Source organism: Cariama cristata, unplaced genomic scaffold (assembly GCF_000690535.1).
Source record: "Cariama cristata isolate BGI_N322 unplaced genomic scaffold, ASM69053v1 scaffold4659, whole genome shotgun sequence".
Lineage (NCBI taxonomy): Eukaryota > Metazoa > Chordata > Aves > Cariamiformes > Cariamidae > Cariama > Cariama cristata.
Window position 1 is genome coordinate 42,512 of NW_009635095.1, and position 13,478 is coordinate 55,989.

General features: G+C 34.4%; 1 protein-coding gene across 1 annotated transcript in view; it reads left to right on the forward strand.

Moving 5' to 3' along the window:
• PPP2R5C (protein phosphatase 2, regulatory subunit B', gamma) overlaps window positions 1–10,697 on the forward strand; it is a 52,941-nt gene extending 42,244 nt beyond the window's left edge. The window contains exons 11-14 of the mRNA XM_009707391.1: window positions 9–110; window positions 2,226–2,298; window positions 4,635–4,751; window positions 7,967–10,697. Coding sequence (XP_009705693.1) covers window positions 9–110; window positions 2,226–2,298; window positions 4,635–4,751; window positions 7,967–8,098 — 424 coding nt within the window. The 3' untranslated portion in view covers window positions 8,099–10,697. The remainder of the gene's footprint in view (window positions 1–8; window positions 111–2,225; window positions 2,299–4,634; window positions 4,752–7,966) is intronic.
• The last annotated feature ends 2,781 nt before the right edge of the window (window positions 10,698–13,478 follow it).

Consider the following 13,478-nt stretch of genomic DNA (forward strand, 5'->3'; position numbering starts at 1 on the left):
ACTTATAGGACAATACATGGCTTGATATACAATGCTCTGAAACTCTTCATGGAGATGAACCAAAAACTGTTCGATGACTGCACACAGCAATTTAAAGCAGAAAAACTGAAGTAAGTTTTCATATCAGTGTGTCTGTCTGTTCTTGGAATAATTTGTTCAGAGTGCTTTAGCTCTGAAAAACTATGGTGTCTTTAGTAGGAAGTTGCCCATTTGATTACAGCAGTCTCAAAATTGACTTGGTGAAACTTCTTGTTATATATGAACTGTAAAGTCTTCTTAAGAATAGGATGCTTCATGTTAGTCTTTGACCTAATACTGCTGGGGGTCACCATCTTCCTAAAAATTATTTTGAGGGACACTGCTAATAGCGGAGCCCAATGTAAAAGATCTGTTAAACAGTTTAGTTTACATCCTGTGTTTATTTTAGCGTGCTTTATTTACCCAGTGTAATTCTTTCATGTTGTCACTCATTTTTTCCCAATACACTTTTCCAGGATTTTTCAGCACTGCATTGTGTGTGAGCGTATATGCATGTGTTTTTTAAAAATTACCCAAAATAAAGTTGTTACTCTGTTGTAATACAAGGCATTCCTACATTATTTGCCAGAAGAATCCTGCTGAGTTCAGAGTATTCTTGCATAGGCCAGTGAACAGAGCAGGGATTTGGAATCTAGAATTTTTCTGGTTTATGCCCAAAAATGCAGCTAACTTTTATGATCATAAAAGTCGTTTATCTTCTGTTCCTCTCTTTCCAGTTTTGTTAAATAGACATAATTTTTTGAATATTCGGTATATTATAAAGCCTACTAAAGTGAGATTGAGAAGTCAAAAGCATTAATGGTTTGGCTCTCGTTTTAAGGGCTGGGGAGCGTAGTTATGAAAGTGGGTACTGAAAATACCTGGATTTGAATTTATTTTTAATTTCAAAGTAGACATGGATTCCTTCAAGTAGTGGTTCAAATTATACACTTATTTTAAACCAATACATCGGAAGTGGTACCAATTCTTAGTGTAAATTGATTTGCCCAAGTTTTGAAGTTCTTTGTTACAATTTAAGTAGAAATGAGCTTGTAGTATAACAGTTTTAAGATATATGTGTGTGTTTACAGATAACAAAATGTGAACATTTGCTTTTTAAAAAAAGACTATGCAAGTCTCTCTTCCCTCATAGCAAATAAGTAGAATCCGTTTTAAATGGGAAAGCAATCTTTTTCTCTGTTTTTTGAGGGGTTTTTTTTTGAGTGGTGTTTTGAGTGTGAACTAAGGCAGACAGAGTGCTGAGTGAGGTAACGACAGAACCAAAAAAGTCCTCTAACCACAGAAGAACTGGAAAAGGGGTTATTAAGGAGTTCTTCTCCCCCCCCTCCCCCCTTAACTTAATTGAGAGTTGGAGGAAAATTGTACTTGAATATAACTGCTCTTTTTTTTCTACATTTGGATCATCTGCTCTGTATATTGAAACCTGAGAGCGTTTTTAGCACTGTTAAAGTCCTTTTAAACTCTACCACCCTTCAAAGACAGGTGTTCATTCTAGTCTGCAATAAGTTGTTCATCTGTAAGAAAGGAAAAACAACCCTAGGTTATACCATTTTGAATTGCATTGAGCATAAGGAAACAAACCTTTGCTACTTTAATCTAAAAAATAAAAAAAAATCCCATGTCATCCCTCTTGGCTTGTAACTCCTTTGAATGAGTGTGGTTTTGTCCAGTACTTCTCTGTTAGTGTTCAGTTCAAAACGTCTCTGAACCTTTTCCTTTAAACTATTACACGAAGCCATTGCGCTAACGGTAAGAATCTCTGCCCCTTTTTATGGTCAGCTATAAATTTCTTATGTTTCAATATAGAATTCAAATACTGTAAAGTTAGAATACAAACACGCTTTCAACATAGATCAAGACTTCTTTCTGGTTTAACTTTAACTTTTAACAATGTGCAGTTATTAAAGATAAACTGGTATTAGCCAGTTTGTTGTTTTCATGAGAAAATACAAGTTTTTCCCTTTTAATGTTGCTTTGCAATCATGGGGTGTTGATATGATGCAAATTGTCCTGTCAACAGTAAGTGATATTTTTGGGCAGTAGGCTGAAACAAGCATAGCTTAACAATTTATTCTGTTGAATTCTTCTAGTGAATTTCTTCATGCTTAAGAAAGTATAGAAGTTGTGATGCAATATTCATCAAGCTTCTTTTGCCATTTTTACTTCTTTTTATTTTTTTTTTTCAGAGAGAAGCTAAAGTTGAAGGAACGGGAAGAAGCATGGGTTAAAATAGAAAATCTAGCCAAATCAAATCCCCAGGTATTTAGAAAAGATTAACATGTTCCATGTTTAAATACTTTAGTTTTGTTAAATATCAGTGGGGGAAACAGGTCTGACTGATCATGGAAATAAAGCAATTTCACTAATTGTATTATGAAAGATATACAATAAAAGTACTTTTAAAATTTGTAACCTTTCTCTTGTGCAAGAATTTTTTTTTTTAAAAAAAGGTTTCTGAAAAGTATGATATGAAGTACTTTTTCCTTCTCTTATAATAGGAGATATACCGTATTGCGGTTTGAAAAGTTATTGTGCAAAATTATGGAAAATACAGAGATGCCATAATTGGTTTCTCTTCAAAAGCTGTTTTGCAAACAATATATTACAAAAGAGATCTTTCTGCAAACTGTGAGTTATGACTGGTCAGTTTTCCTCTGTGTCAAATGGATTAAAATAATACTGTATGTTCTTGTCTGCTGCATTTGTTCTCACACTTGCATTGGGCCGGTCTTCTGGTGAACCTGCACTTCAGGCTCCTACTAAAAGGGAAACATCCTGTCAGGCATTGCTTGATGTAACTGAAATTTGGATAAAGAAACAAAGGTCCTTTAGACAATGCATGGTATTTTGAAATTATGGGAGAAGGGGGGATGGTTTGGCTTGGGTTTTCCCCCTTACTTAATTTGCTTGGAGAACACTGCCAGTTTTCCTTTACCTCATTCATACTGATTGCTGCTGTGGGCAAAAAAACCCCAAACATTTCAATTACTTTGCAGCCAGAGTTTTACCATACAGCAGCAAGAAAGTTACTGTACTGTATGTTTCCAGCATCGTGTAGCTGAGTTTAAAGTGGTGGAAGAGGGAGTAATGGTACCATATAAACAGAAGTTGGACGCTTTATGACCTCAGTGCTATTTTAAAACAGAAAGTATGGGGTCATCTTTTTTTCTAAGAAGGAGGAATTTCATAAATGCTTTTCTCCTTTTGTGGCATTTCTCAGGGAACAATTACTAAACTGCTCAAAACCTGTTAAATAATGTCAGCTGACAATGGATCGGTTAAATTAATCAAAAAAGAACCATTCATATGAAAGCAGCAATTGACTTTCAGTGACAAAACATTCCTCTAATCAGATAAGCCGTACCAAAGCCTTGCTTGAAGAGTACTTGATATATGTGGTCCTTTGCTGTCACAAATAATGAACTATTGCATGTCTGGCTAAAGGGGATTGACTCCTAGTAGTAAAATTTAGAGTTCTACAGTGTAAATTTTCTTTTCTTCCCAAGTAATTTTTTGTAACTATACGTTTTCTGAAACAATGGTTAATACAACCTGTATACAGTATGTTCTGCATAGTATACTCGAAAAGAGCTAGTAATTAGAAGCAATTTGAAATAAAAATTATTAATTTGAGCACTGAGTGTTCCACTGAATTGATGTAAGGATATAAATGCTTTTAGCACTCTCTGTAATGGATTTTTAAGTTTGGTTTTTTTTTCTCCTGGAATTTCTATTAACTTTTTATTTTGTGTAATTACTGACAAGTCTTGTTGTTCAGAGCTATTCCTGGCTCTGTATGACACAAGAATACATTTTAAGATTTTAGATCATTATAATTATATTAATTAGATCCTTGCTGTCAGTTTTTTCTGTTTTGTCTCATCTGCATTAAGTTATTGGTACACTCAGATACTAAAATATTTATGAGGAAAAATGGATGAAAGTGTGTGTGTTTGTAAATGAGTTTTGATTTCAAGACCACATACACCTAATCTGAATTAAAATAGAATTTAAACTATTGAGATTGCTGTACAGTAAGCTTTAGGTACTATATAAGTGTGTTTACAAGATTTTTATTTTTTTTTTAATTCCCAAAAGATGTTTACGCCTGTTTTACTTTCTCAAGACAGAAAAGTTTGGTATTTTGTTTTGAAATTATTTTAAATGTATATTAACCATATTTGGCCTTTTAACAGTGTATTTTCTCTTCCACTACAAAATTACACCAGAAAGTAAAATCATTGTGTTTGGGTTGCTACGCTGCTCACAAATCACTAGACAATGTATTAATAAGGTTTCAGATAAACGATTGCCAAAGTAGACATTCAATACTGGCAAAATCCGAATATTTTAAAATTCGGTCTCGGATAAGAAAGCATATTTTTTATATTCTGACTGTATTTTTCAACAGGATGGTTCTGCCAAGTGAAAGTATTGGGAGTTCCATTTTTAAATTTATGACTTGGTGCCTGGAAGCATAAGATATTGACGTTAATCTCAACTAACTAATCATATCATTCAAATGCTCAAATACACTTTTAGTATTTAGTTATTACTACTAAGAATGATTATTTTAACACTCTGCGTTTTATTAGTACCCAACATATAGTGACACGAGTTTGCTGAACAGTCCTGTTGCAATGGAAACAGATGGGCCTTTAATTGAAGATTTGCAGATGCTGAAAAAGACAGTGAAAGAAGAGGCTTGTCAGGTAAAGCCATGTGAAGATAACAAAGTACTCTAAACTATGAATTACTTTTTTTTTTTTAAAGCAACTGTTAATCATAGACATAAACTTGGGCTATATCTTCAGCCATGTGACCGTTTATCGTAGAGTAATAAACTTCATTAGAGCTGCTACTTTTAAGTGATACCGTAGCAGTCGGAAATAGTGTTATATTTCTAATGCCTGTGAATTTGCTGTATGGTCTGTTTTGACACTTCTTCTACAGAAACTTTCATTTTCTTTTCACTTAGAAATAGCTTTTTGTGTCATGATGCTTTGAGAATAGTGAAAAATACAGCTGAAACTTACCACATCATGTTCTGTTCTCTATATAACAGTTTTGTGTTTTTCATAAGGAAAACTTGTATAAAACACAGATTCTAGTGATGACATTTTTGTTTGTTATTCAGAGCCTTCTTAGTAGCTAAAGCTACTATGTTTTGAAAAAAATGTGTGAAGTGTGTATTTGTCTTACCCACTCACGGGTCTTTTTCCTCAGTCCACCATCTGTCATGTTCCATTACCTACTACAGGGTAAGGACTCTCAAGGTTGTTCCAGTCTTTTCATCTTTAGCTACTGCTTAGTAATCTTCAGGTGTTTTTAATTTAACTTCAGTTAAGTGGAACTAGAATACTGACATTCAAACTAGAGATTTAAACTTGGAGCTGATAGAAAATGGAGAGGTCCCAGGGAGCATTGCAGTATCGCTAAGATGGCTGGTAGGAATATCAGTAATAAGAATATATCTAAATCCAGCAAAGTTTCAGACCAGAGAAATGATCTGGAGCTGGAAAAAACTGGTTGAGATCGAAGGTAAAGTCTGTTAATTTAAACCAATGCATCAAATAAGGAATTTAATAAAAATAAGCGTAAGGTCAACCTAACCTCCTACATTACTCTTAAAATTCTAATGTCATCATCCTGCAAGGTTATATTTTATTTATTATTTGTACTATGGCATTTTGGATGAAGGTTGAAATCAAAAGAAATGTTGGAATGCCTCCAAGATATGCTCAGTAATTGCTGTTCTTTAAACACTTATCTCTGGAGTGGAACCCTATGCATTACATGTAAATCTTGGCTCAATTACATACCTACCCAGGGCAATGAGTGAGGGTCACATTGCCCTGAATGGGAATGCTGGTTAGAGCTAGTCAGTGAGGAGCACTGGGCTTATTAAAGTTTCTAAACCTCTGCCTTTCTTCAGACCTTGGATAGCTCAGCCAGGCCCCTCGTGATGAGGAGAAGGGGCCTCCTTTCACTAACTCCAGAGCCTAGAATGAGTTCTAATGGAGAAAGGTACATACAAGATTAAACAGTACTTGGGTTTTTTTCAGTAATCTTAGAGTTATGTTGATGGTAGTGTCCATCTTTTATTATGCTATTTTATAGCACATAACCATTTTCTCAAGATTTATGAGACCTTGGTTCATTTTCCATCCTAACCAGAGGGAATTAAAACTCATACTTCCTGAGTGCTCTAACATTATTTCTAGAAGAAAAGCAGCCAGAGTATGACTGTATATTAGTAGCTGGGACAAGCAGTCAAGAACGAAGTTCCCAGTCCCAGCTGCTGGAAGTGTTTGGGGATTTGGGCCAGTATTATACAATATAAAGTGCACAAACAGTAATGGCAGTCCAAAATAAAACCAAGGACTCTACCTAGGTCTTACCTTCTTTTCTACAAAGAACTCAACTTCAAGAGCTGTAATGTTGGGGCTATATACTGCTTCATCGATAGCATTCCAGCTGGAAAACAAGTGCATCGCACTCGTATGGATTAGCTTGATTTTCCCCTTCCCAGCTGGCCCCTGCATCAATTGTTTGAAGGGATGGTGATGAAACAAGTGATGGTAATAGGAAAGAAACAAATTGTAAACTAAATAAAATTCTGAAACTTGAGCTGGAACTGTTCAAGCATTCTTTAGCCAAGTGCAGGCTTCCCTGCTTTTCCTTGCTCAGAAAGTGTGGAAGAGGTAAATGAGATGATTAGAAGGTTATAAGCCTGTTTTTCAAAGATAAAGATCCTGTCCTAGCAGAGCTAATAGAACAGTTTGAAACAGGAATTTTTATTATTGGAGAAACTTACAGAAATCTGTGAGAAGTATAAAGCTTGCAAGAAGATTGGTAAGTCTGGGTCACCAGGCAGCAAAAGAATTGATTAAGGATTAGGGTATTGCAGAAAGCAAGCTAGGTAGCATTCTTGCATCAGTCTTTGAGAGGACACTGGAAAGACAGTTATGTATCCCTTGCTAAGTAGCATCAGAAATTGATGCTAAAACAAGAGGTATTACAGTTACCAGTTTAAAAAAAAAAAAGACAAGTCAAAAGGACAGCTTAGGTTTTTTTTTTTAAAATAAAACTTCAGAAGTGAGGATTTATGTAAAGATCTCTACAGTTTCAGTGAAAGTAAGGTTTATGCCAGAGGTTACCAATGTGACAGAATGTCTGTACTGAAGAGGTGATGGAATGACTTGAGGAAAGTAGACCAGGAATTTTTTCTGTACCAGACTATGTGAGCATTTTTAGTGAATGCTCTTTGCTACAACAAAATTTGACCACCATAACTTACTGCCTTTTTGAACATGATAGTAGTCAATGGCTAAGTAAAAGCTATTCCGTTTTTATAAGGACTTTTTAATAGAAGAACATAAATAAACATCATTGATCTTACAGGCAAATTAGGGTAGGTGAGACAGATATGGCAACTATATAAAGACATGATTATATAGTTTAAAGATACTTTGGTAGGAATATTGTCTGGTTTTGAGAGAGAATCAGTAAAATAATACAGCAGAACCTTAAATTTTCAGATATGTGAATAATGCAAGTAATTAGAAGCATGGAAAAAACTTAGTCATTTATCTTACATGTAGAGACATACAAAATCAACAGTAAGTGAGAAGACGGATGGTAATTTTATTTTTAAAAGTGTTATCAAGTGGTAATTGTGGTAGTAATGTTGTGATTGCTAATAGCTTAGAATTAATTAGTTGTTTCTAATTTTTCCTCTTAGCAAAAAAATGGTTTCAAGACTTGAAGCTGGGTAGCTGGTGGGGTAAAGAGGAGAAAGTATAAACTTCCCATATGTTTTCTGTTTCTTTTCCCATAAGTGAACATACTGATATGCAAGAAATATTTTTAAGTAGTTGTTTAGTAATTAGTATTTTTGGCCAACTTTGTTCTATTTTTATTTCAGGCACAGAAAGATCAGAAAAAAGATCGTCCTCTTGTGCGACGCAAGTCAGAACTGCCTCAGGATATCTATACCATGAAAGCCTTGGAATCACATTGCAGAGCTGATGAATTAATATCACATGATGGGCATTAAAACTATTACAGTGAAATACTCTTTTGGAGGAAAAGTTGGTTTGTTTTTGTTTTATTTTGTTTTTTTTCTGGACTCAGTTCTACAGTAGAACTTACTTTTTTGTGCCATACCAATCAGTTACACACAAAGTCAAAGCTTTCTTCAACCCAGTTCTGTAGGCAATAACTTAATAGAGTATGCAGCTCAAGATTAGTAGTTCAAACAATGGTAAATTACCCAATTCCATATGCAGAATATTGGGTTGACTATAATCAAGTGGACACAATTTCCTGGAGGTGTTATCGTAGTACCAGCTAGCTGATAACATGCAGTTTTTATAGTCATACTTGAGAAAAGCATTCGATAAACTCTTTCTGTTTGAATCAGTGAATGACCAATAGTTGATACTAATGATAAATGTGTATTTTCAAAAGTAAAATTATTTCAAATTTAAGTATTAAACTTTTTCTAGGATTTCCTAACTTTACAGTTGTTTCCACATTATTGCTGTCTTGTTATATACCAGCAGTTTTGAAAATACACAGTTATTCTTTCGTATTATGAAACATGGCTTACAAACTGGTAACTTTCATGACAATCCTCAATCATCATTCCTTTCTAAGAATTCTGTAAATTTATTTCTCCTTTCCTTAGGATAAAGATATGTATCTATATATACCATGTCCTAATACTTTATGTATATTTAAAGCCATATTTTCCAGTCTTTTAGTGTATGATACGGCACCAGTATTCCAGATACAAACTGGTAGAAGAATTTTTCCTAAAATGAAAATTTGTTTACTATGACTGGGAAAAGACTGAATATAAAATTTCATTTTAAGTTTTTTCAAGTCAGTAAAATACTCTTTCGCTTTCACTGTTTTCTCCCTTATCTGAGCTTTTAATACTCAGCATTTTTCTTGGGCTCTAGGAGTTCAATATTCTGTGGCAGATATGCGTGATTTCAGTTGCATCAGTTTTTATCTGAAAGATGTACATAACCTTTCAGGAAACACAACATCACAAGCTTATTAAAATAAGAAAAAGAACAGACCCTTGAATTCCATTCTGCTTCTTTTTAAATGAGTCTAAGAGCTGAGGAGATAGTGACCATAATTTTACCGTGAAAATATTTTTTTGTTGTTGTTGTAAAGAGCACATGTGCTGCAAATACACCTCACAAGTGAACTGAAAATGCATCTGAGTTGCTGATGATCTTCAAATGCTGCTATATATTCCACAAGATTACTTGCATGTAATGAGCTTTTTGTTGTAGATGGAAAAGCACGGGAGGAAAATCTCTTCAAAAAATATAGTGCTTTGTCTTCAATATTTGATTTCTCTCAGGGTGGCCAGTATTTTGACTTACTTATCCTGCTTACAAGCTGTTTGAAATGTGTTCTGCTATTCTAAATGGGTGATTAGTTTCTTTTGTCTCTGGCAGTAACATGATATAACTTAATGTTTAATGTCTTGATGCATAAAGAGATAAAAATGTGGCTTCTTTAAAAATAGTTTTGTTTACTTTTTAAGGAAGTATTAACATCTCCTGCATCCATTAAAAAAATTGCGCAAAGCAGACATTCATAGTAACCTTGTGCAGATGTAGTGCCTGCTGTTTGTTGGTTGCATTTAACACTCAGTTTCCAATATTTGTTACGTTGTCTATTGGAAGAAAATTGTGGGTGGTAAAATATTGGCTTACAACAACTAAATTTAAAGACCAACCCAACCTGTAAGTGGAATGTCCACTGTGTCTGAAAACATTTCCTGTAAAACTTGAAAAAGAATACGCTTTACCATTAGGATAAACTATATTAAAACAGTTTAAAGATGCCTTCTCCTTTTGAGGGAAAAAGGGTGCTTTTTTAATTGTGTAAAGCAATGTCTATGTATTTTGATATACCATTGTTTGAACTTCCATCTTTAGCTGGTAGATTATCAGTTACCTTTGATTTTTGGGTGTTAAGTATGTTTGTGCAAGAGGTTGCTGAAAGGAATTATTCTTATGTTACCTAAGGGGGGGAAAAAAAAGAAAAAACAAATTGTATATCAATGTTTGATTGATTGTGTGATGCTCAACGTATAAGAACATCTTTCACTGTCTAGATTTTATTTCTGATCTTTATTGAAGATAAACATTCACCAAAAAGGGAAATATTACAGTATTTTTAAAGGTTTAAAGTTCACCATAAAGTCATATTTGAAGTTTTGGGCCACTGAACATTTGCTTAGGCAATATTCCAAAATCTGTCAGCAGTAATGGTTTAGCATGTTTATTATCAGTATTTATATACTACTTATAATCCTGTACTAAACCATTCTAAAATTAATAAATCCAAAAGAAAAAGAAAAATTAAAGTAGAATTTTGGTGACTGTTGTTCTTCATAAAGTTCTGTGTCTGACACCTTCCCCCATTTTCCAAAATTACACCTGTACATCAGGAATGTCAAAAGTAATATTACAAGTGTCTTTTTAGTGTGGCTTTAGTATGGCTTCATTTTAATATTGTACATACATTGTACCTTGTTTTATGGTAATAAGTAATAAAAATGTAGACTTCATATTTTGTACAGAATCGTCCTATGTACAGAATAAAAAGTTCCTAGAAACAGCAAAAATAGGTAAGTGGCACAATTATTTTTCATTAGCCAATATCTGTAACATGCGTTAGTGGAATGTTAAGTTCAAATGTACCTACATATTTTTTAACATTTTGTAATTCAGTTTTTTGTTCTGGCATTGTTTCTGAAGAACTTCATACACCTGCCATTTAATATGCTTTTATCTAATTTTAAAACTTAAAAAAAAATGGTGTATTATATGGACAAATAAAGAACATGTGAATTTTACTTGTTCATCATGGAACTAAATTGAGCACAGGACGTTTGGGGGTGTGTTCAGATTGTCATTGTTTGCAGAATCAGCTATACAAATTAAAATAATTTCATAAATTTCACAAAAGCAAAAAAAATTATGGAAAGGCCATTAGTTAAAAAAAAAAAAGGAACAATGGATATTCAGTAGAAAAACCAGACTTAACTTTTAGAACAACTGTCAGTACTGAAAGGAATTTGATAAATTTCCAATCTAAAAATATGAAAGACTCACTTTCCCTACCATAGTATTTTTCCCTGTAACACTTCGGTATCAGCAGGCTTCAAGCAAAGTAGCCATAAAATCCAGGGTTAGAGTGTGGTAGGTGATACGTAGTCAGGTGGCAAGGATGCAGGAAAAAACTTAAGTCTGCAGTAGGAATTGTCTTCCCTCTGGAATCCATAAAGGTCTTCAAAAGAACTAAGAAAATTACTCTCATAAAACTACTTTCAATAAATGGGGGGGGGGAGTTAGAGGGGAGTTTATGGGCCTGGGATCAATACCTGACTAGTGATTTCATTTATAACTCAAACCTTACATTTGTAACTCAAGCCTTTGTGTACTCAAAGAAATCGAGTTTTGCACATGAGCTCAGAAGTAAACTCATCACATGCACTCCTAAGCTTAATCATGAATCGAAACCTAGCTATTGAAACAGCTGATGATTCAGTCCTTCAGTTTACAAAATTAGGGTCAAATACCTCTCAAAATACAATGTCTTAAAATACAGTAGTGACATTTTTCCTATACAAGTACCTTAGTGAGTTGCAAGCATGTTCAGGATGTGAACTTTAAGCCTTTCTCAGAGAACTAAGCTGAGGAGCTTTGACCAACAACCTTTTTTGGCATTGCTTGCTTGGTTTGGCTTTTTGGAAGTGGAAAGGAAGGTGCTAGCGTAGCACGAGTATGCTTGTGTTTAGAGGTTTGTTGGTTTGCTTTATGGAAACTGTTTTAGTACCTTACAAATGTACTTCCAGGAGATAGCTACAATTCCAGGTTATGCTGAGTATTGTTCTGGATTGCATTATGGACCACCCACCTAGAAGTAGAGCATTTCTTCTCCTTGGATCTTGTCTTTACTACACACGATGATTGTGGGGACTCTTGAGTGCATATAGCTAATTAAGAAATGCCATTCTAATTACCATATCACTGTCTCCCTGGATTATAGTTTCTTTTATATGATGACACTTGGCTTGAGCTGTCTTTACCTTATGAAATTAAACTTTGGTGTAGTTAAAAAATTTTGTATGAAAAACTTCCCAAGGAAGAATTTGCTGTGGAGCTAAAGACGATAATATGTTATTTCTTTCTCACCTAATTGAAGAGCAGCATGACTGCAGCTGGCTTTCTCTGAACCCAGTCATGTTGGGACTGCATTCACTCCCGCACAAGTGGAGGACTGCACACACAAAACAGTTTCATAAGCATGAGCCCTATGGTGTTGAGGGGAGAGGGCTTCCACTGTTTTGCTACAAGGGGGAGAAGGGTAGTTACATAATTGCCTCAAGCAATTTTGGGCATTTTTGTAATCCAGAAGACCACACGAAGAGGGTTCATGCTAGCATGAAGGCCTTCCCATAATAATTTTTCTAGTATTCTGGCTGCAGAATTAGGGATGCAAGATGATTAGAGATGGGAAAGTGAATGATTTGCTCTGATTATTACTTGTTTGGGGTTTTTTTTGCTTTGTTTTTGGTCTCAAATACTACCAAATTATTATTAAGCATAGCAAAAAAGCATCTCTTTTTTTTTTTTTTTTCCTGAAGTTGTTTCTTTTATAACTTACACAAAAGGTTTTCTTTCTACATATGTTGTATGGCATTTGCCAGGAGCAAATCTTGTCTGTCTTGACAAGTCCTAGTTCTCATTCTGATTCTCTGAAATAACGTATTTTGGTTAAATTATAAGGAAGTGTGCCATATTTGAAGTCTTGCCTTTTGGATGGCTGATTTCAATGGCTTCTCATATACCTGTGAGAAGGGCCAAGTCCTTTGTGCATCCAAGAAAAGTACATTTATAATTAACTAGAGGTAGATCAAGGCAAACCATTTTTTACCCTGATTGAGGAAGCTAAAGCCTTTTCTCTCCATAGGCTTTAACTGAACATGAGAACTTGTGCAAAAAGCTGGTTTTTCTTGTCTCAGTTTTGATTTCCTTTAACTTAATTTACATTTTCCTCCTGCTCCCTTTGGCACAGTAGATAAGGCTGAAGTGATTAAAGGAGTACAAAGTGTCTTACCTACACTGGCTTTTAGTTGCAAGTAGCCTAGCGTTTAAGTATCAGAATCTTAGACTTGTTCTTTATACCATAACGTCTTGTTGCACATGGAGTATTTCTGTTTTTAAAACCTGCAGTAAGATGAGACTTACTTGGGTTTTTTAGCCCTACTTTCTCTGCAATTCAGCAGCAATGTAAATAATTCCTTGAATTGTTATTTCCTATCTCTGTCCTGCTTTCTTCTCCTTACTTCCTTAATTTACTTTCCTTATCCATATTTTTCCCTGGCAGCAATTTTACAG